Consider the following 24,502-nt stretch of genomic DNA (forward strand, 5'->3'; position numbering starts at 1 on the left):
CGGAGCTGCCTCTGGGATATTTCTCTCTCTCTCTCTCTCACTCAGTCAGACACACACACACACAGAGACACACACACACACACACACAGACACACAGACTCTCTCTGTCTCTCACTCAGTCACAGACACAGACACAGACACACACACAGAGGACTGAAATATTAATTCTGTTTCTCTCTCCACTGAACATTCAGAACCTGCTGTGTTTCTCCAACACCTTACACGTTCAACCACCAGAAGCTGCAGTATTTTGCGTTAATATTATTGTAATGTTGAACGCAACGAAACGATACGTCGACAAGAGGTTCAAATGGAAACTGCGGAAGCATTCAGACAAAAAATGCTCTGCACGAAAAATATATAGAGGAACATAGTGTACAACACAAAATTTCTGGAAGGCTGCAATATTCCTATACCTCATCCACGCACTCCATTAACAAACACACTGACCCTGACCCAATACACCGGCCACCACAATGAACATCCGGAACCAGCAACTGGAAGCAGCAGGAACGGAACCAAATACATTCCAGAAGAGACAGTACCACAGCGTCTCACTGGAGAATCCCAAACCCTGAAGATGTCCCCTGGACGGGGGAGGTAACGTCTGTAAACCAACTTCCCAGCTCGGTGAACATACCCACAACTACGGGAACTGGCATCCGAGCTACAAATCTTCACACAAACCTAGATCTTCATTTCCTCTTTTGGTTCACACGACACACTTCAATTCAAATGGAATGAATGAGATCAAACTGATGGAGCCAAATGATAAGGTTTCCTTGAGTGAAAAAAAAGAGGAATTTTGTTCCCCAAACCCTGAGAAAATAATAAAAATGTACCATCAAGCATAAACACAGACAAGAAGGGACAGGGTGACCAGACCGGAAGCTGAAGTCTTTGAGTGTGAGAATTACCGAAATTCTGTCTGTTTTGCTGTTGTCTTGTTTGTGATAGTTCAACAGGTTTATTTGGAAGTACAAGCTTTCAGAGCGCTGTTCCTTCATCAGGTAGCAGGACTTAACATTTATCATAAACAATCAAAGTGATTTTGCTTCTTGTAAAGGACCCCTCCACTATGGAAAAAAGCTCATATTTTCCATTCCATCTGTGCCATTCACGATCTGCAATCCCGCACACCAGGCAACATCCTGGTAAACCTTCTCTGTACTCTGACTGTGACTCAAGTGCTGCATTCTTGATCATCATCCTTCCTGTATTTATCCTGTCCAGTCCTGTTAGAATTTTATTAGTTTCACCTCTTTACCTCTGATGCTCCAGGGAAAACAGCCCCAGTCTGTTGAGCCTCTCCCGAAAGCTCAAACCCTCCAACCCAAGCAATATCCTTGTAAATCTTTTCTGAACCCTTTCAAGTTTCACAACATCTTTCCGATAGGAAGGAGATCAGAATTGCACACAATATTCCAACAGTGGTCTAACCAATGTCCCGTACAGCCGCAACATGACCTCCCAACTCCTGTACTCAATACTCTGACCAATACAGGAAAGCATACCAAACGCCTTCTTCACTATCCTATCGACCTGACTCCACTTTCAAGGAGCTATGAACCTGCATGCCAAGGTCTCTTTGTTCAGCAACACTCCCTAGGACCTTACCATTAAGTGTATAAGTCCTGAGAAGATCTGCTTTCTCAAAGTGCAGCACCTCACATTTATCTGAATTGAACTCCACCTGCCACTTCTCAGTCCATTGGCTGATCTGATCAAGTTCCCGTGGTACTCTGAGGTAACATTCGTCACTGTCCACTACACCTTTAATTTTGGTGTCATCTGCAAACTTACCAACTGTATCTCTTGTGCTCACATCCAAATCATTTACATAAATGTTGAAAAGTAGTAGACCCAGCACCGATCCTTGTGGCACTCCACTGGCCTCCAGGCTCAAAAACAACCCTGCATCAGCAGCTTGCGTGTTCTACCTTTGAGCCAGTTTTGTATCCAACTGGCTTGTTCTCCCTGTATTCCATGAGATTTAACCTTGCTCATCAGTCTCACATGGGGAACCTTGTTGAATGCCTAACTGAAGTCCATATAGATCACATCTACTGCTCTGCCCTCATCAATCCTCTTTAACACTTCTTCAAAAAACTCAATCAAGTTTGTGAGACATGATTTCCCATGCACAAAGTCATGTTGACTATCCCTAATTAGTCCTTGCCTTTCCAAATACATGCACACCCTGTCCCTCAGGATTCCCTCCAACAACTTGCCCACCACCGACTTCAGGCTCACTGCTCCATAAGAACCACTCCCGCCACATTCCCATTCCGTGATCCAAAACCAATTATACAAATCAAAAACACACACATTTGAGCATTGATCATTAATAAACACCAATGTCTACCTCCCAGCAGTTTGAAAAGTAACCAGTTATCAAAGGGGAAGGTAGTGTTGATGCCACTGAAAGTGTAATCTGTGAGCCCAGGCCAAGGATCAGATTAGATTAGGTTAGATTACAGATTCCCGACAGCATGGAAATGGGCCTTTCAGCCCAACAGGTTAACACTGACCCTCCGAAGAGTAACCCACCCAGACCCATTCCCCTACCCTATGTTTATCCCTGACTCATGCACCTAACACCACAGGCAATTTAGCAAGGCCAATGCACCTGAGCTGCACATCTTATTCTGGCGAATGTGTCAGACATCCCTCAACCCTCCCACTGCAGAAAAGACAAACAAAGAATTAAATCAGATGGACCACTGGCCTCCAAATCTTTTCTGAACTTTTTCAAGTTTCCCAACATCCTTCCTGTAACAGGGACACCAGAGCCTCCAACAGGGACTGAGATCATGAACAAAGGACACTGGAGGACATGTCAACAATGAGATAGGATCAGCATCATCAGGTCATTCCTTTCAGAATTGGAGGAAGTCATTGTCACAATCAATAGCCCAGACAGCATCCATCACATCATGGAAGGAGATACATCCTTCTATATTTGGATCAATTTGGGAGCCAGGGATACAATTTCCCCTAAATCCCTCACTGTTTCAAACCCGACTGTTTTCCCTGTCCTGTGAAGGGCCTGATCTGACTCCACCGCCTATGGGAGCCCCTATTGGGAAAACACCTCTCACTTGGGTCTGGGCCGCCTAGACAAATCCCCCAGTGACTCCATGTGGCAGTGAGTCCCACATCCCCACCAGTCGATTGAAGAGAAGGACACTCTCATGGAGTCTCATGTCCCGTCAGGCCCTCCCCCTGGCCCCTCTCTGGGAGAGGGAGATACATTCTGAGGGAGAATTGCTGCCGTGTGTCCAGTTTGGTGGAAACCCTTGGGGTTGAATATCCCTGGTGTGGATTCCCTGGACTGTCTGTTGTATTTAGTGGGATCCAGCAGTGAGCCCGGAGAAATAGTGGAAATGACACCAACAGGATTCCCACTGGCCTCCTGCACCAAGCTGCAGCCAATTCTGGGCCTGCCCTTTCGGAAGGATGTCAAGGCTGAAGGGATGGTACAAGGGGAGATTTCCCACAATGGGACCAGGGATGAGGCTCTTCAGTTCTGTGCAGTGACTCCCAAAGTGAGGATTGAGAGGATCCTGGTGGATTGTAAGGGAGAGGTGAGGAGGCGCTGGACAATATGTTTCAGCTTGTGTTTCCCCCAGAGTCAAACACAACTTGGCCATCCGTGTCTGGGACTGCTTTGGGACTGAAGGATATGAAGGAGAGCAGCAGGCTGCCAGTCACTCCCAGGACAAAATCCCCACCCACTCCCATCCTCTCTCCACCCACCTACCCCACTCCCAACCGACCTTCCCTCTCACCTCCCAGCTTCAGGGATTCCCATGGTTTTGCCAGGACCAAACACTTGTTGGGAGGGCCAGGAGCTTAACAATGTACAATTTATATTTTGAGAAACCACCACCAAAAGTACAACATAATTTTCTTTCAGTGAGTTATGTACCAACAGAGATCAGTGGGAGAGACTGGAGGGAGTATATTTTCCGCTCAGTGTTGGGAGTTGGAGGTTTGGGGGTTTGGGGGTTGGGGGTGTTGGGGGTTTGGGGTTGGGGGTTTGGGGGTTGAGGGTTGGGGGTTTGGGAGTTGGAGGTTGGGGGGTTGGGGGTTTGGGGGTTGGGGGTTTGGGGGTTGGGGGGTTGGGGGTTGGGGGTTGGGGGTTTGGGGTTGGGGGTTTGGGGGTTGGGGGTTGGGGGTTTGGGGGTTTGGGGGTTGGGGTTTGGGGGTTGGGGGGTTGGGGGGTTGGGGGTTGGGGGTTGGGGGTTGGGGGTTGGGGGTTTGGGGGTTTGGGGGTTGGGGGTTGGGGGTTGGGGGTCTGTTACTCATTTCCTGAAAACAGAATGCTCCAGTCACATCAGCGGACGGCGAATGAGTGCGAGACTCTGCGCTGGACGGTACCGGTGGATACAGAAAGGAAGCCCTGTATGAACTATCACCATCTCGGTGCTGCCTGAGCTGAATGTATTCAGCAGCGCAGGGACAGTGAAAGTGAAAGAGGGTTTGAATCAGGAAGTGCTGAGGGTGAACATGGCTTTCAGACAGCAGGTACAGAGTTTGACCGAGGAGGTAATCTGTCCCATTTGTCTGGATTTCTTCACCGATCCGGTTATACTGGAGTGTGGACACAACTTCTGCCGCTCCTGTATCACCCAGAGTTGGGAAAAGCAGGAGATAAACTCCTGCCCGGAATGTAGACAGGAGTTTCCGGACAGAAACCTCAGAGGAAACCGGGCCTTAGCGAATCTGACCGAGAAAGCTCGAACATTAAATGTGAATCCACAAGAGAAGGAAAGTAACCATCACTGTGAGGAACATCAGGAAGGACTGAAGCTGTTTTGTGAAACTGACAAGAAATTGATCTGTCTGGTTTGCAGAGATTCCCGGGAACACAAATCTCACAACTTCATCCCGATTAAAGAAGCTGTTGGAATCTACAAGGTAAAAGGAAACAGATTCCATCCCCTGATTATTTCATCACATTTTCATGAATAACACTTTTATTTTCTGATTTTCTCTCCCAATCCCAGGATCGGGTGAAATCTTCCTTGGATTCTCTCACAGAGAAAAAATCAGCAGCTCTAGGAATAGAGCGGGAGCAGAAACAGAAGATTTCCCAAATTCAGGTAAAATCTCCCCGGGTTCGGCTTCAACATTTGATTTGTTCATTTATTTTTTTTGCAGAAACATATTGTTTTTATATTTCCCCTGACAGGAGGAATCCAGTCGTCTGCAGACTCACATCAAATCTGAGTTCACTAAAATGCACCAGATGCTGACTGAGAAAGAGCAGAGTTTACTCCGAGATCTCAGGGAACAAGAGGAAAACATTCTCAAAGCAATGGAGCGAAATCTTTGTGAAATTCAAAAGCATTTAAATTCTCTTCAGCAGAAACTCTCAAACTTGGAAAAACAATTGGAACAAACAGACGGAGTGATATTTCTGACGGTGAGGGATTATGTTTCAGTTTAGTTCAGTGAAAGAGACACCCATCCTCCGTCACTATCTCCCTCTGCTGCTTTCTCCATCATGGGATTCTCCACTTTCCTGTTCAATATATTTGTCTCAATCACACTGTGTGACCGTGGGTTCCACATTCTCATCACTTTCTTGATCAAGACATTTCTCCTGAATTCCCCATGGAATTGAATTGAAATGAATTTATTGTCACGTGCACCGAGGCACAGTGAAAAGCTTTGTCTTGCAAGCAATACAGGCAGATCACAGAGTTATGTCACATAGACAGTAAATAATAGGCAAACAGCGGCAAAAACAAAAATACAGGTACAGGCGAATGTTAAGAGTTTGTGAGTCCACTCAGTATTCTAACAAGAAACTGGTGCATGTGTTCAGGATTCTGTACCTTCTCCCCAATGGTAGAGGTTGTAGGAAAACATTGCCAGGGTGGGATGGATCTTTGAGAATGCAGGCGGCCTTTCCTTGACAGTGGGCCTGGTAGATGGATTCTATAGGTGGGAGGTTGGCCTTTGTGATTGTCCGGGCCAAGTTCACCACTCTCTGTAACTGCCTCCAATCTTGAATGGTACAGTTGCCATACCAGGTTGTGATACATCCACACAGAATGCTCTCCATGGCGCACCTATAAAAATTGGCAAGGATATTCATCTTCATGACAAATTTCCTCAGCTGCCTGGGGAAGAAGATATGTTGCTGGGCCTTTGTAACCAGTGTTTCCACTTGAAGAGTCCAAGAATGTTTGTTGTGGATGACCACTCCCAGGAGCTTGACACTCTCCACTCGTTCCACCTCTGTGCTGTTAATGTGCAGGGGAGGCATGAATAACATCCCACCAAAAGTCAATAATAAGTTCCTTGGTTTTCTGGCATTGAGAGCTAGGTTGTTCTCAGTGCATCATTTTTCTAGGTCTTCCACCTCCCATCTGTAGTCTGTTTCGTCACCATCTGAGAGTCAACTGACTGTAATGGTGTCATCATCGAACTTGTAAATGGCATTAGTCTGGTATTTGGTGACACAGTCATGGATATACAGTGAGTACAGTAGGGGGCTGAGTCCCCACCACTGGGGGGACTCCAGTGTTGAGTGTTAGTGAGGATGAAATATTGTTCCCAATCTTCACTGATTATGACCTGTGGGTCAGGAAACTGAGGATACACTTGCAGAGAATGGGGCTTAGGCCGAGATCACTAAGTTTAGTAATCAGTCTCGAGGGAATAATAGTGTTGAAGGCTGAACTGTAGTCAATGAGTAGGATTCTTATGTAGCTGTTCTTGGTGTCAAGATGTTCTAGGGAGGAGTGAAGGACACTGATATGGCATCTGTCATGGATCTATTGGTCCAATAGGCAAATTGGAGTGGGTCAAGAGCAGTGGGGAGGGTGGAGTTGATTAATGACATGAGCACCAAATTTAGGGCCACTGGGTGGTCGTCATTAAGACATGCTGCATGAGCCTTCTTAGATACAGGGATGATGTTGGCCCTCTTGAAACAGGCAGGAACAGTGGCCTGCTGCAGGGAGAGGTTGAAGATGTCCAAGAAGACCTCTGCCAGTTGATCTGTGCATGCTCTGAGTGCATGGCCTGGTACTCCGTCTGGTCCTATTGCTTTCATTGGATTCATAAGAAGGAAAGCTGATCTGGCCTCTGATGCAGTGGCTGTTGGGATAGGTTCATCCGGACTTCTCTCCACCGAAATCTTGCTCGAAGCGAGCGTATAAGGCGTTCAGACGATCTGGGAGGGATATGTCATCGTCTGCTATCTTGCACTGTCTCTTTAGAACCTGTGATGTCAATCAGTCCTTGCCATAGTCGCCGGGTGTCTGTCTGGGTCTCTGGTTTAGTTCGGTGTTGGTCCTTGGCTGGCTTAATGGCTCTGCAAAGGTCATACTTGGATTCCTTATATTTGAGTGGGTCTCCTGAATCTGAAGGCCTCACACCTGGTTTTTGTGAGGCCTGTATTTATTTATTGGATTTACTGGAATTATTTATACCTGGATGATGTTCACAGACTCACATGTTTAGATTCCTTAGAAGTGAAAATATCTTTCCTGAATCTATGGAATCAATCCCTTTCTTTATTCTAATTTTAAATATCAAAGTCAGATTTTTATCCAGTAAAATATATTAATGTTTCTTTCAATCCTTTGTAATTGTTCAAATTTTGTATTTATTCTTCTGGTCTTCAATATCCTTGGTGTCACAATCTCTTTCTATTCGATGCCTGCAACAATCAGAATTGGCAATTCTCAGCAGTTTGTAACAATGTGAGTGTATTTGCTGCTTTCTGGATGTAGACAGTCAGTCTCTGTCAACTCAGATTGTGTTTTGTTTATTTCAGGAGGAAGCATCTCGGAAGAGAAGGTAGGACATGTACTTTACTGGAACTCAGTGCAAGTTGGTGAAATTATTCAGGAAAGCGTTTATGCCAAAATTCTGATCAATTTATGTTTAATATTTACAGAATTAGTGATACCGTGAATGCGCTCTCAATAACAGATGGTACCATCTCCACTGAAACATTCTGCAGCCTCTTCCCTTTTCTTGTATGGAAAGAAATGCAGGAAGCCACTCACCCTGGTAAAGCTCAGATAAGTTCCTCCTTTGGCCTGATTTATATTGTATAACTTGTATTTTTGTTCATGCAAATATCAAAGTCTGTAATGAGCAAAACTGTAGTTAATAGGAATCAGTGGAAATCTCTCTACTTTTTTGAGTCACACTGAACACAAGGGAAGATTAGATTAGATTAGATTAGATTACTTACAGTGTGGAAACAGGCCCTTCGGCCCAACAAGTCCACACCGCCCCGCCGAAGCGTAACCCACCCATACCCCTACATCTACATTTACCCCTTACCTAACACTATGGGCAATTTAGCATGGCCAATTCACCTGGCCTGCACATCTTTTGGACTGTGGGAGGAAACCGGAGCACCCGGAGGAAACCCACGCAGACACGGGGAGAACGTGCAAACTCCACACAGTCAGTACTTTTGTTCATGCAAATATCAAAGTCTGTAATGAGCAAAACTGTAGTTCATCGGAATCAGTGGAAATCTCTCTACTTTTTTGAGTCACACTGAACACAAGGGAAGATGGTTGTGATTGTTCAAGATCAACCATCTCAGATCCCGGACATTTCTGGAGGAGTTTGTCAGAGTAATGGCTCGGCCTAAGCATCTTCAGCTACTTCATGAATGGACTTCCCTCTGTCATAAGGTCACGGTGGAGGTGATGAGATATTCACTAATGATTGCACAATAACAGCACCATTTCCAACCTCTCAGATCCTGAAACAATCCATGTTCAAATACAATGAGGCCACGACTTTGTCCAGCTTTGAGCTGACAAGTGACAAGGAACATTCGTGCCACACGAGTGCCAGGCAATGACCGTTTCCAACAAGAGAGAATGTAACAATCAACACTTGATGTTCAGTAACAATTCCATTCATCACTGCATCCTCCACTTGCAACATCCTGGAGGTTACCATTGACCGGAAACTGAACTCACCTGCCAAACACACACTATAGCTACAAGTGCAGGTCAGAGAGTGAAAAGTCTGCAGGCAGCAACTCACCTACTGACTCCTCAGTTACTAGTCCTCCATCTATAAGGCAGAGATTTGGTGTATAATAGAGGTCTCTCCACGTGCCTGGATGACTGCAGCCCCAATTGTACTGAAGAAGCTCAACACAATCCAGGACAAAACAGGCTGCTTGAATGGCACTCCGTCCAATACCTCTAACATTCACTCCCTGCACCACTGACACACAGTTGCAGAAATGTGGACAATTTAAAAAAAGTGTTAGAAAACTCACCAAGTCTCCTCACAGAGCAACTTCCAATTATGCAACCTGAACTGGGTAAGGATAGCAGATAGACAGAAACACCATCACTTGCAAATTGTCCTGTATGCCATATACCATGCTGAATTGGGCCAAAATGCTGGAAATCCTCTCCTAACTGCCCAGTGGGTGTCCCTCCCCTACATGGATGACAATGGGTTAATGAGCAGGCTCCAGGACAATTAGGTTTGCACAATAAATGCTTGCCAAGACAGTGATGCAAAAGTCTCCCGAATGTGAAATATCATCTTCAGCTGGTCAGCTGTGACTGTTCAATCCCAAACCTTCACCAAGACAGGAAATCTCAGACACTGCTGTGTACAAGTTTTGAGAAGATTTGTAGCTCAGGTTGAGATCTGGATGTAGGTTTGCTCGGTGAGCTGGGAGGTTCATTTCCAGAAGTTTCATCAACCTACCAGGTAACATGTAGGTTGTGGGCCTCAGGTGATTGCTGCTTTCGATTTATATGTTTGGGTTTCTTTGGGTTGGTGATGTCATTTCCTGTGATGATGTCATTTCCTGTTCTTTTTCTCAGGGAGGAGTAGATGGGGTCTAACTTGATGTGTTGTCCCAGTCGAAGTGACGTCCTTCCTTATCTGCATCAGAACGTCACTTCAATGAGCCAACACACACTACAACATAGAGGAACTACGGCAGAGCAGAGGAAACCCCTATACCGTGTCTTCACAAAGAATGGATACCCAATGAACACAATCCACCAATTTCTCAGCAACAAACTCAACCAAGCAGACAAGACACATCCAGAAACCCTAGCCACTTACCCCTACATCAAACACATCTCGGAAACGACTGCCAGACTACTCAGACCCCTCGACAACATGGTAGTCCACAAACCCACCAACACACTAAAACAGCAGCTAATGAACTTGAAAGACCCTATATAGACAACAAGCAAAACTAATGGTATTTACAAAATATCATGCAAGGATTGTAACAAACACTACATTGGACAAACAGGCAGAAAACTGGCCACCAGGATACATGAACACCAACTAGCCACAAAATGACATGATCCTCTGTCACTAGTATCCTCACATACAGATAAGGAAGGACACCACTTCGACTGGGACAATAAATCCATCTTAGGACAAGCCAAACAGAGAAATGTACGCGAATTCCTAGAAGCATGGCATTCCAACTGGAACTCCATCAACAAACACATCGAGTTAGACCCCATCTACCAACCCTGAGAAAAAGAACAGGAAATTACATCACCACAAGAAATGACATCACCAACCCAAACATATAAATAGAAAGCAGGAATCATGTACACTGCTTTGCCTGAGGCCCACTGAAGATGTTACCTAGTAGGGTGACGAAATGTCTGGAAATGAAGCTGCCAGCTCAGTCTCTCTGTCTCCAGTGGCTGAAGAAGGGGGAGGTTGATCAGAGTTTGATCACTCTTTGATTTTCTCACAGACCACTTGAGGCTCCGTTCTTAGTTTTAATGGTTCTATTCAAGCAAATACAGGGGACAGGTCCATTGGTCAGGCTGATGCACAAACTCTGATTTAATTACAAACAAAGAGTTGATACTTTATTCATTTCATAATCAATAACATTGATTACATTAGCTTTGGGAAGTTGTCCAACCAAGATACTGCACACACTTTTGATGTGGTAATCACATGATCACTGGCCAATCTCCTCGATGTTCATGGTGATGACATCACAATGACCAGTTGTAGCAGTGCCCTGTACACCTCAGGGATTTAATGACATCATCAGGTTGAACAGTCTTGTGATGTAACATCTCCTACGGGTCAGCTGACACTGCCCCATTATCCCAGATAAACCTGGCTCCCTGTCAAACCCATCCATACTTTAAAAACTTCATTAAGTGGAAACCTTATTCTTCCCAGTTGAGTTGTTCTGAGGAAGGGTCACTCGACCCAAAATGTTCACTCTGATTTCTCTCCACAGATGCTGCCAGACCAGCTGAGCATTTCCAGCAACTTCTGTTTTCGTTTCTACTTTTCAGTATCGTCCCACTCTCCTCAACCACTCCTTGTGATATAGTCTGCCAATTCCTGGAATAGCCCTAGTGAACCTTCTTTGGACTGCCTCCAACACCAGCGTATATTTCTCCTGATAATACAGGACTATTCACAGTATACCCAGAGCAGAGCCCACATTGCTGAACACTTGCTGAAGACATCACACATTCAACTGGAGAGATGATTGTCTAACTAATAAAAGACTGAGAATTGGGATAGCTCGTAGCAAGTGGTGAGCCACACGGTTCAGTCCTGGGTCCACAATTATTTATGAAATACATAAATGACTTGGTTGTGGAAGGTGAATGCCAAGTTTGTAGGTGACACAAAAATAGTTGGGAAAGCAAGTGGTGAAGATGACATAAGGAGTCGGCAGAGGGATATGGTCAGGTTGAGTTAGTGGACAATACTTTTGGCAGATGACATATAATGTCAAGGAACTTTAGATTAAGGACATTGGCAGGAAGAATAGAGGAGCTGAATATTATTTAAATGGAGAAAGGCTGCAGGGAGCTATGGTACTGAGGGATCTGGGAATCCTTATCCATGAATCACAAAGAACCAGCATCTAAGTTGAGTGGGTATTTTAGCCTTTACTTCAAAGGGAATGCAATGTAGAAGTAGGAAGCTTTTGCTAAAACTTTACAAGGGACTGGTCAGAACACAACAATTACAATGAAATGAGGGTCGAGTTATCTGAAGTGATCTGGGTAAATAGATGAGAAGGAATGACAGTAAACAAGCAGGGGTGGACATTTAAGGAGGTTTATCTCAGCTCTCAGCAAAAATATATCTTGAGGAAGAGGAAAGGATCTAAGAGCAAGATAAATTTAGGAAGTTGGGCAGAGCATAATGTGGGCGGCACGGTGGCACAGTGGTTAGCACTGCTGTCTCACAGCACCAGAGACCCGGGTTCAATTCCCGCCTCAGGCGACTGACTGTGCGGAGTTTGCACGTTCTCCCCGTGTCTGCGTGGGTTTCTTCCGGGTGCTCTGGTTTCCTCCCACAGTCCAAAGATGTGCAGGTCAGGTGAATTGGCCATGCTAAATTACACCGTAGTGTTAGGTAAGGGGTAAATGTAGGGGTATGGACTTGTTTGGCCGAAGGGCCTGTTTCCACACTGTAATGTAATGTAATCTAATCTAATCATAATGTTGAAATAGTGTGAGACAAACGAATGGGGCTAAAGGCAGAGAGGTTGCTTGGCCCTAATGGCTTACATCTGAGGATTCTAAAACAGGTCACTACAGTGATAGTGAAGGTGTTTGTTGTAATTCTCCTTAAATTGCTCAATCCTGGAAAAGTACAAGAGGATTGGAAAACTGCTAATATGACACGTCTGTTTAATAAGGGAAGGAGGCAAAAAGCAGGTAACTATAGGCAGATTATCCCATGATCTCTTATTGGAAAAGTATTGCAGTCGGTTACTGTTCAAGTAACAGGAGAATATTCAGAAAATCATAATCTCATCAAGCAGAGTCAGCGTGGTTTTAAGAAAGGAAATTAATATCTGTCTCAGCTTTTGAGGAGATCTCAACTAGAGGGAATGGAATGGAATGGAATGGAGCCAGTAGAGTTGATTTGGACTTCTAGAAGGATTCAATAAGATACTTCAAGAAAGATTAAGAGACCATAGTATTGTAGGCAGGATTATGGGATGGAGAAAGAATTGGCTTATGGACAGGAAACAGCAGGTGGGGATAAGGAGTGTTTTTTCAGCTTGGTGAACTGTGACCAGTGGGGTTCCACAGGGATCAGTGCTGTGACTGCAAATGTTTACAATAAATATTAATGATTTGGAGGAAAGAAGTTAATGCACTGTCACCAAATTTGCAGACAATTCTAAAACAGGTGGATACAAACAAATCACAGAGACATTGATGGTTCAAGTAAATGGCATAAAGTTGGCCAATGGACGATTAATTTGGGAAAGTTATTTAATTTGAAGAGAAAACAATAGAACAAAGAATTATTTAAACGGAGAAAAACTGCAGAAAGATACACCACAATGGCACTTGAGAGTATTTGCGCATTAAATGCAGAAAACTAGCACTCAGGGAAAGCATGTAATCAGGAAGGGCTATTGGAATAGTGGCCCTTTCAATGTGGTTGGAGTGTAAGAGCAGGGAATTACAAGGCCCTCATGGAATACTGAAAGAGCAGCTGGGAATTTAAGAAAGTAATTGAGAGTGCAAAGTAGGTGCATGAGAAAACACTGGTGGCTAAAATGAGGGAGAATTCCAAGATATATCATCAGTATATTAAGGGGAAGAGAATAACCAGGAAAATGTAGGGATCAAGGAGCAATCCAGGTATGGAGCTGGAGGACAGAGACAGGGTGTTAATTTACTATCTTGCTTCTGTCTTCACTTGGGAGAAGGACGATGTAAGTTAGAATTTAGAGTCATAGTGTGGTAGAGAGGTACAGCATGGAAACAGACCCTTCGGTCCAACTCGTTCATGCCGACCAGATATTCCAACCCAATCTAGTCCCACCTGCCAGCACCCCACCCGTATCCCTCCTATTCATATACCCATCCAAATGCCTTTTAAATGTTGTAATTGTCCCAGCTTCCACCACTTCCTCTGGCAGCTCATTCCATACACGTACTACCTTCTGTGTGAAAAAATTGCCCCTTTCATATCTTTCCCCTCTCACCCTAAACCTATGTACTCTAGTTCTGGACACCCCCACCTCAGGGAAAAGACTTTGTCCATTTACCCTATTCATGCCCCTCATAATTTTGTAAACCTCTATAAGGTCACCCCTCAGTCTCTGATGCTCCAGGGAAAGCAGCCCCAGCCTGTTCAACCTATGGCTCAAATCTTTCAACCCTGGCAACATCCTTGGAAATCTTTTCTGAACCCTTTCAAGTTTCACAACATCTTTCCAATAGGAAGGAGACCAGAATTGCACACAATATTCCAACAGTGGCCTAACCAATGTCCTGTACAGCCGCAGCATGACCTCCCAACTCCTGTACTCAATACTCTGACCAATAAAGGAAAGCATACCAAACGCCTTCTTCACTATCCTATCTACCTGTGACTCCACTTTCAAGGAGCTATGAACCTGCATTCCAAGGTCTCTTTGTTCAGCAACACTCCCTTGGACCTTACCATTAAGTGGATAAGTCCTGCTAAGATTTGCTTTTGCAAAATGCAGCGCCTCACATTTATCTGAATTAAACTCCACTTGCCACTTCTCAGCCCATTGGCCCATCTGGTCCAGATCTTCTTGTAATCTGAGGTAAACCTGTCCACTACACCTCCAATTTTGGTGTCATCTGCAAACTGTACCTCTTATACTTGCATCCAAATCATTTATATAAATGACAAAACGTAGAGGGCCCAGCACTGATCCTTGTGGCACTCCACTGGTCACAGGCCTCCAGTCTGAAAAACAACCCTCCAGCACCACCCTCTGTCTTCTATCTTTGAGCCAGGTCTGTATCCAAATGGCTCATTCTCCCTGTATTCCATGAGAAACTTGCTAATCAGTCTCTCATGTCCCTTGTCGAATGCCTTACCGACGTCCACATAGATCACATCTATTGCTCTGCCCTCATTAATCTTCTTTGTTACTTCTTCAAAACAGTCAATCAAGTTTGAGAGACATGATTTCCTACACACATGTTGGAAATGTTGACTATCCCTAATCAGTCCTTGCCTTTCCACATACATGTACATCCTGCCCCTCAGGATTCCCTCCTACAACTTGCCCACCACCGAGGTCAGGCTCACTGGTCTACAGTTCCCTGACTTGTCTTTATCGCCCTTCTTAAACATTGGCACCACATTTGCCAACCTCCAGTCTTCCAGCACCTCACCTTTGACTATCGATGATACAAATATCTCAGCAAGAGGCCCAGCAATCACTTCCTTAGCTTCCCACAGAGTTCTCGTGTACACCTGATCAGGTCCTGGGGAAACCGGAGCACCCGGAGGAAACCCACACAGACACAGGGAGAACGTGCAAACCCCACACAGACACAGGGAGAACGTGCAAACTCCACACAGTCAGTCACCTGAGGCAGGAATTGAACCCGGGTCTCAGGCGCTGTGAGGCAACAGTGCTAACCACTGTGCCACCGTGCTGCCCACCTGCCACCATGCTGCCCACCTGCCACCATGCTGCCCACCTGCCACCATGCTGCCCACAAGATGTCACCATCTATTTCCCTACAGTCTATATCTTCCATATCCTTTTCCACAGTAAATACTGATACAAAATATTCATTTAGTATCTCCCCCATTTTCTGTGGCGCCACACAAAGGCTGCCTTGTTGACCTTTGAAGGGCACTATTCTCTCCCTAGTTACCCTTTTTCCTTAATATGTTTGTAAAAACCCTTTGGATTCTCTTATGTCCCCTTTTTGCCCTCCTGATTTCCCTCTTAAGTACACTCCTACTGCCTTTATACTCTAAGGATTCACTCAATCTATCCTGTCTCTACCTGACGTATGTTTCCTTCATTTTCTTAACCAAACGCTCAATTTCTTTAGTCCCCTTCCTCCCACTTGCCCCCTCTCTCCCCCTTCCCCTCTCCCCTTCCCACCCTCACCCCCTCCCCCCTTCCCCCCACTGCCCCCTCTGTCCCCTTCCCCCTCTCCCCTTCCCACCCTCTCCCCCTCCCCCCTTCACCCCGTACCCCTACCCCTCTCCCCCTACCCCTTCCCCCTCTCCCCCTACCCCTGCCCCCTCCCCCTCTCCCCACACTCCCCTTCCCCTTCCCCCTCTCCCCTTCCCCCCCACTCCCCTTCCCCCTTCCCCACCACTCCCCTTCCCCCACTCCCCTTCCCCCCCACTCCCCTTCCCCCCCACTCCCCTTCCCCCCCACTCCCCTTCCCCCCCACTCCCCTTCCCCCCCACTCCCCTTCCCCCCCACTCCCCTTCCCCCCCACTCCCCTTCCCCCTCTCCCCTTCCCCCCCACTCCCCTTCCCCTACTCCCCTTCCCCCCCACTCCCCTTCCCCCCCACTCCCCTTCCCCCCCACTCCCCTTCCCCCTCTCCCCTTCCCCCCCACTCCCCTTCCCCCCCACTCCCCTTCCCCCTCTCCCCTTCCCCCCCCACTCCCCTTCCCCCTCTCCCCTTCCCCCCCCACTCCCCTTCCCCCTCTCCCCTTCCCCCCCACTCCCCTTCTCCCCTTCCCCCCCACTCCCCTTCCCCCTCCACTCCCCTTCCCCCTCCACTCCCCTTCCCCCTCTCCCCCCATTCCACTTTCCCCCACACTCCCCTCCCCCCCCACACTCCCCCTCCCCCCCCACACTCCCCTTCCCCCCCCGCACTCCCCTTCCCCCCCCGCACTCCCCTTCCCCCCGACTCCCGTCCCCCCCCCTCCCCTTCCCCACCCACTCCCCTTGCCCCTTCCCCACCCCCCTCGCCCTTCCCCCTTCCCCTCCCCCCCTCGCCTTCCCCCCTCCCCCTTCCCCCCCTTCCCCCCCCTCGCCCTCCCCCCTTCCCCCCCCTCTCCCTCCCCCCTTCCCCCCACCTCGCCCTCCCCCCTTCCCCCCACCTCGCCCTCCCCCCTTCCCCCCACCTCACCCTCCCCCTTCCCCCCCCCTCGTCCTCCCCCCTCCCCCCATCCCCTTCCCCCCATCCCCTCCCCCCTCGCCCTCCCCCCTTCCCCCCTCGCCCTCCCCCCTTACCCCCCCTTCCCCCACCCCCTCGTCCTCCCCCCTTCACCCCCCTCATCCTCCCCCTTCCCCCATGCCCTCCCCCCTTCCCTCCCCTCCCCTCCATTGCCCTTCCGCTCCCCCTTCCCCTCCCCCTTCGCCCTTCCCCTCCCCCCATCGCCCTTCCGCTCCCCCTTCCCCTCCACCCTCACCCTTCCCCCTTCCCCTCCCACCCTTCCCCCTTCCCCTCTTCCCCTCCCCCCTCGCCCTTCCCCTCCCCGCCCCACCCTCGCCCATCCCCTTTCCCTCCCCTCCCCCCTTCCCTCTTCCCCTCTCCCTCCCACCTTCCCCTCATCCTCCCCCTTCCCCTCCCCTTCCCCTCCCCCCTCCCCTCGCCTCCCCCTTCCCCTCCCCTTCCCCTCCCCCCTCCCCTCGCCCTTCCCCTCCCCCCATCGCCCTTCCCCTCCCCCTTCCCCTCACTACATCACCCTTCCGCTCACCCCATTGCCCTTCCCCTCACCCCATCGCCCTTCCCTTCCCCCTTCCCCTCACCCCATCGCCCTTCCCCTCCCCCTTCCCCTCACCCCATCGCCCTTCCCCTCCCCCTTCCCCTCACCCCATCGCCCTTCCCCTCACCCTTCCCCTCACCCCATCGCCCTTCCCCTCCCCCTTCCCCTCACCCCATCGCCCTTCCCCTCCCCCCATCGCCCTTCCCCTCCCCCTTCCCCTCACCCCATCGCCCTTCCCCTCCCGCTCCCCCTCCCCCTTCTCCCCTACCCCTGCCCCCTCGCCCTTCCCCTGCCGCTCCCCCTTTCTTCCCTACCCCACCTCGCCATTCCCTTCCCCCCCTCGCCCTTCCCCTCCCCCTTCCCCCTTCCCCTCCCCCTTCCCCCCCCTTCCCCTCCCCCTTCCCCCCCCTTCCCCTCCCCCCTCGCACTCCCCCATCACCCTTCCCTTCGTCCCTTCCCCTCCCCCTTCCCCCTTCCCCTCCCCCTTCCCCCCCCTCCCCCCTTCCCCTCCCCCTTCCCCCCCTCCCCCCTTCCCCTCCCCCTTCCCCCCCCTCCCCCCTTCCCCTCCCCCTTCCCCCCCTCCCCCCTTCCCCCCCCCCTTCCCCCCCCTTCCCCTCCCCCTTCCCCCCCCTTCCCCTCCCCCCTCGCACTCCCCCATCACCCTTCCCTTCGTCCCTTCCCCTCCCCCTTCCCCTCCCACCTCGCCCTTCCCCTCCCCCTTCCCCACCATCGCCCTCCCCTCCCCCTTTCACTCCCCCCTCGCCCTTTCCCCTCCCCCCCTCGCCCTTCCCCTCCCCCTTCCCTCCCCCCTCCCCTCCCCACCTCCTCTCCCCCTTCCCCTCCCCCCTCCCCTCCTCTCCCCCTTCCCCGCCCCCCTCGCCCTTCCCTTCTCTCTCCCCCTCCCCTCTCGCCCTTCCCCTCCCCCTTGCCCTTCCCTTCTCCCTCCCCCTCCCCTCTCGCCCTTCCCCTCCCCCTTCCCCTCCCCCCTTGCCCTTCCCTTCCCCCTCCCATCCCCCCTTGCACTGCCCTTCCCCCTCCCCTCCCCCTTCCCCTCCCCCCCTTGCCCTTCCCTTCCCCCTCCCCTCCCCCCCTTGCCCTTCCCTTCCCCCACCCATCCCCCCCTTGCCCTGCCCTTCCCCCTCCCCTCCCCCCTTGCCCTTCCCTTCCCCCTCCCCTCCCCCCTTCCCCTCCCCCCCCTTGCCCTTCCCTTCCCCCTCCCCTCCCCCATCGCCCTTCCCCTCCCACCCTCGCTCTTCCCCTCGCTCTTCCCCTCCCCATTCCCCTTCCCCTTCCCTTCCCCTTCGGCTCCCCCATCCGCCTTCCCCTCCCCCCTCCCACTTCCCCTCCACACACCCCCCACTTCCCCTCCCACCTCCCCTCGCCCTCCCCCCTCCCCACTCGCCCTCCCCCTTCCCCTCCCCCTCCCCCCTCCCCCATCTTCCCCTCGCCCTTCCCCTCCCTCCTCCCCCTTCCACTGCCCCCTCCCCACCCCCTCCCCCCCACTTTTCCTCCCACTTCCCCTCCCCCTCCCCTCCCACCTTGCCCTCCTCCCCTCGTCCTTCCCCTCCCCACTCGCCCTCCCCACCTCCCCTCTTCCCCTCCCCCCCCTTGCCCTTCCCTTCCCCCTCCCCTCCCCCCTCGCCCTTCCCCTCCCACCCTCGCTCTTCCCCTCCCCCTTCGCCCTTCCCCTCCCCTTCCCCTCCCCCCGCACCCTTCCCCTTCGCCTCCCCCCTCCCACTTCCCCTCCATACACCCCCCACTTCCCCTCCCACCTCCCCCTCGCCCTCCCCCCTCCCCACTTGCCCTCCCCCTTCCCCCTCCCCCATCTTCCCCACGCCCTTCCCCTCCCTCCTCGCCCTCCCCACCCCCTCCCCCCCACTTTTCCTCCCACTTCCCCTCCCCCTCCCCTCCCACCTTGCCCTCCTCCCCTCGTCCTTCCCCTCCCCACTCGCCCTCCCCACCTCCCCTCTTCCCCTCCCCCCCTCGCCCTCCCTCCTGGCCCTTCCCCCCCTGCCCCCTCCCCTCCCCTCACTTCACATACACCCTCCCCCACACACCCCTGCTCCCCCCATACACACCCCTCCCCCCCACACACACACACACCCCTCACCCCCCCCCACACACACCCCTCACCCCCACACACAAACCCCCTTCCCCCTACACACACACACAAACCCCCTTCCCCCTACACACACACACACCACTCCCCCCTACACACACACACACCCCTCCCCCCTACACACACACACACCCCTCCCCCCTACACACACACACACCCCTCCCCCCTACACACACACACACCCCTCCCCCCTACACACACACCCCTCACCCCCACACACAAACCCCCTTCCCCCTACACACACACACAAACCCCCTTCCCCCTACACACACACACACCACTCCCCCCACACACACACACACCCCCCTCCCCCTACACACACACACACCCCTCCCCCCTACACACACACACACACCCCTCCCCCCTACACACACACACCCCTCCCCCCTACACACACACCCCTCCCCCCACCACACACACACAGTCCTCCCCCCAACACACACCCTCACCCCCCCACACCCCTCCCCACACACACACCCCTCCCCCCCACACACACTCCCCTCCCCCAACACACCCCCCTTCTCCCCCCACACACACCCCGTTCCCCCCCCCCACACACACCCTCCCCCCCCACACACACCCCTTCCCCCCCCACACACACCCCTTCCCCCCCCACACACACCCCTTCCCCCCCCACACACACCCCTTCCCCCCCCCACACACACCCCTTCCCCCCCCCACACACACCCCTTCCCCCCCACACACACCCCTTCCCCCCCCACACACACCCCTTCCCCCCCCCACACACACCCCTTCCCCCCCCACACAACCCCCTTCCCCCCCCACACACAACCCCCTTCCCCCCCCCACACACACCCCCCTTCCCCCACACACACACACACCCCTTCCCCCACACACACACACACCCCTTCCCCCCCACACACACACCCCCCTTCCCCCCCCACACACACCCCCCTTCCCCCCCACACACACCCCCCTTCCCCCCCACACACACCCCCCTTCCCCCCCCACACACACCCCTTCTCCCCCCCACACACACACCCCTTCCCCCCCCACACACACCCCTTCCCCCCCCCACACACACCCCTTCTCCCCACACACACACACCCCTTCCCCCCCCACACACACCCCGTTCCCCCCCCACACACACCCTTCCCCCCCCACACACCCCCCTTCCCCCCCCCACACACCCCCCTTCCCCCCCACACACACCCCCCTTCCCCCACACACACACCCCTTCTCCCCCCACACACACACCCCTTCTCCCCCCACACACACACCCCTTCCCCCCCCACACACACACCCCTTCCCCCCCCACACACACACCCCTTCCCCCCCACACACACACCCCTTCCCCCCCCCACACACACACCCCTTCCCCCCCCACACACACCCCTTCCACACACCCCTTCCCCCCCCCACACACACACCCCTTCCACACACCCCTTCCCCCCCACACACACACCCCTTCCACACACCCCTTCCCCCCCCACACACACACCCCTACCACACACCCCTTCCCCCCCCACACACACACCCCTTCCACACACCCCTTCCCCCCCCACACACACACCCCTTCCCCCCCTTCCCCCCCCACACACACACCCCTTCCACACACCCCTTCCCCCCCACACACACACCCCTTCCACACACCCCTTCCCCCCCACACACACACACCCCTTCGCCCACACACACACACCCCTCCCCCCCGCACACACACCCCTCCCCCCCGCACACACACCCCTCCCCCCCACGCACACACACCCCTCCCCCCCACGCACACACACCCCTCCCCCCCACGCACACACACCCCTCCCCCCCACGCACACACACCCCTCCCCCCCCGCACACACACCCCTCCCCCCCCACACACACACCCCTCCCCCCCACACACACACACCCCTCCCCCCCACACACACACCCCTCCCCCCCACACACACACTCATCCCCCGCAACACACCCCTCCCCCCCACATACACCCCTCCCCCCCACACACACACACTCCTTCCCCCCCCACACACACACACTCCTTCCCACCCCCCACACACACACACTCCTTCCCACCCCCCACACACACACCTTCCCACCCCCCACACACACACCTTCCCACCCCCCCCACACACACACACACCCCTCCCCCACCCCACACACACCCCCCTCCCCCACCCCACACACACCCCCCTCCCCCACCCCACACACACCCCCTCCCCCACCCCACACACACCCCCCTCCCCCACCCCACACACACCCCTACCTCACCCCACACCCCATACACACCCCTACCCCACCCCACACACACCCCTGCCCCACCCCACACCCACCCCCCCACACCCCCCCCACCCAACCCCCCACACCCCCCCCACCCAACCCCCCACACCCACACACCCCACACCCCACACCCACACCCACACACACACCCCTCCCCCCCCCCCCCACACACACCCACCCCTCCCCCCCCCACACACACACCTCCCCCCCACACACACACACCTCCCCCTCGCATATCTCCAGACCCAGGGACTGTCTCTAATTCTCTGTGTTTCTCTCCCAGTCTCTATGACCCTGGATGTGGAAACAGCGAATCCCTGGCTCGAGGTCTCTGAGGATCTGAAGAGTTTAAGACGGACCGGGGCCCGGCGGAGTCTCCCTGACACCGGGAAGAGGTTTACAGATCGTTCCTGTGTCCTGGGATCAGAGGGATTCACATCGGGGAGACAATACTGGGAGGTGGAGGTGGGGGGGAATCAGAGCTGGAGTCTGGGAGTAGCCTCAGAGTCTGTGGAGAGGAAGAGATGGGTCAGTCTGATCCCGGAGAATGGATTCTGGATCTTGGGACGGGATTGGGATCAGTTTTATATAAACTCCTCTCCTCGATCCCCTCTCCCTATCGATCTGATCCCCAGGAAGGTGGGAGTTTATCTCAGTTATGAATCTGGGACAGTTTCATTTTACAACGCGGACACCAAGTCCCATCTCCACACCTTCACTGGGAATAAATTCACTGGGAAACTTTATCCTTTCTTCAGGACCAGGGATTCAAACAAATTTCTGAGAATCAGCTGTTAAAGGGGCGGGGCCTCTCTGACGTCACAATGACCCCCGGGTTTAGGGTCTGGGTCAGGGATTGGGGTCAGAAACCTCCCATTGACAACAGGATGTTACTGAATGTGTTCTTGAATTCTGAGATTATACTTTGTAACATCACAACCAAACTGTCAATAAATCAGATACAAAAATAAACATCAGATGGTGAAAATAAAAAGTAAATTAAATATCTTGTGTCTCCCCTTTCTTCATTTACTCCCTGCTTCAGTCCCATCCTCCATCTCTTCACCTGTTTCCCAGTCTGGAGCTGGGATTTCTCTGTGTTTCTCACTCTACACCCGGAACATGAAATCCTGAGGGAGAAATCCAAACACTGAAAGGTGACATATCCGCATTTACATGGCATCCTCTACAGAGCTGTTTGTATCATTGGGGCGGAGATTTACACAGAATCTCTCTCAGGATATGCAATATCCCCAGTGTTTAACTATCCGTTAACTCCGGTTTTCTTTGCACAGATGCTGCCTGACCGACTGAGGATTTGCAGCATTTTCTGATTTTATTTCTGCTTTCCAACATTCCCCAGGATTTGTTTGTGTGTCACCGCCATCTGCTGGATGGAATTAGTACTGGATGATATTGGGCCGCAGTACCGTCTCTCGCCAGGCGGGGGCGGTCCTGTACCGTGTTTCTGGAAAAGCTCCGAGGATCATCGATCAAGTTGTAAATTCGCTGAAAAGTAGAAGTTTCCAGGGTTGAGCAGTTGCTGTAATACAGTGCATTTGTTAGCAAATGAGAAATGTGAGGGATTGATGGCAGTATGGATTAGAAGTTGGCTAAAAGGGAGGAAACAGACAGTAGGAATAGATAAACATTTCTCAGACTGGAGACGAGTGAAAGGGATGTTCCCAGGGTTCGGTTTTAGAACCTTTGTTTTTTCTGATTTGTCTATATGGGTGTTAAAGGCAACATTTCTAAATTTGCTTCTGATATTAAGCTGGGGAGAACAGTCAATTGTGAGGATGATTCTGAGGGATTTCAAAGGGACATTGACAATTTAGCCAAATGGACAGAGAGACTGACGGGTGAATTCCAATGCAGGGAAATGTGAGGTCATGTATTTTGGTCGAAGAAACATGGAGAGACAATACAGGCTTAATGGTACAACTCTGAGGGGAGTACGGGAGCAGGGGACTGAGGGGTTTATGTACATGGTTCTCTGAAGGTGGCCAGGCAAGTCGAAACAGTTATTAAGAACCCATATTATTATGATGGGATTCTTGGGTTTATAGACACAGGCATGGAGTATTGAAGCAAGGATGTGATGCTACACCTCTACAAACCACGTTGGGGTATTGTGTTCAATTCAATTCTGGACACCTTACTTCGGGAAGGCTGTTAAAACCTTGGAGAGAGTGCAAAGGAGATTTATGAGAATGATACCAGGAATGAGGGATTTTAGACATGAGGAAAGATTAGAGAGATTGGGCTCCTTCTCTTTGGAACAGTGAAGATTAAGAGAGGACCTCATTCAGATGTTCAAAATTATCAGCAATTTTGACAGGGGGAAGACAGATAATCTGTTTTCACTCGTTGGTGTGTCAGTTAAGTAGACCCCACAATTTCAAGATTGTCATCAAGAAAGTTTGGAGTGAGATGGGGGAAACTTCTTTCCCCAGAGAGTTGTTAGGATTTGGAATGTGCTGCTTCAGGGAGTGGTGAAGGCAGAATCAATAGGAGGTTTCATGAAATCTGGAAATCGAGCTGAAAGGGATGAATTTAGAGACAAGGTCAAGAATGGGACAAGCTGGGTCACTCTTTCAGGGGCCAGGACAGACATGATGGGTCAAACAGCCTCTTTCTGGACCGAAATAGTCTATGATTTGATATGAAAGTGGGAGTCAGACTTGATGGGCTGAATGGTCCTA

General features: G+C 51.7%; 1 protein-coding gene across 1 annotated transcript; it reads left to right on the plus strand.

Moving 5' to 3' along the window:
• The first annotated feature begins 4,400 nt into the window (after positions 1-4,400).
• On the plus strand, positions 4,401-22,750 carry LOC140455221 (nuclear factor 7, brain-like). The gene is made up of 6 exons (XM_072549944.1): positions 4,401-4,923; positions 5,013-5,108; positions 5,198-5,431; positions 7,799-7,821; positions 7,922-8,037; positions 22,081-22,750. Exons 1-6 carry the CDS (start codon positions 4,513-4,515, stop codon positions 22,593-22,595), a joined length of 1,395 nt encoding a protein of 464 aa, XP_072406045.1. The 5' UTR covers positions 4,401-4,512; the 3' UTR covers positions 22,596-22,750.
• Positions 22,751-24,502: the final 1,752 nt, after the last annotated feature.

The sequence above is a fragment of the Chiloscyllium punctatum genome, chromosome 30, assembly GCF_047496795.1.
Source record: "Chiloscyllium punctatum isolate Juve2018m chromosome 30, sChiPun1.3, whole genome shotgun sequence".
NCBI classification, from domain to species: domain Eukaryota; kingdom Metazoa; phylum Chordata; class Chondrichthyes; order Orectolobiformes; family Hemiscylliidae; genus Chiloscyllium; species Chiloscyllium punctatum.

Bases quoted from the DNA above. Each gene is read 5' to 3' on its own strand.
- LOC140455221 (XM_072549944.1), top strand. From the start codon at position 4,513: ATGGCTTTCAGACAGCAGGTACAGAGTTTGACCGAGGAGGTAATCTGT. The intron at 4,924-5,012 runs GTAAAAGGAAAC...TCCCAATCCCAG, and splicing joins AAGCTGTTGGAATCTACAAG to GATCGGGTGAAATCTTCCTT. The intron at 5,109-5,197 runs GTAAAATCTCCC...TTCCCCTGACAG, and splicing joins AGAAGATTTCCCAAATTCAG to GAGGAATCCAGTCGTCTGCA.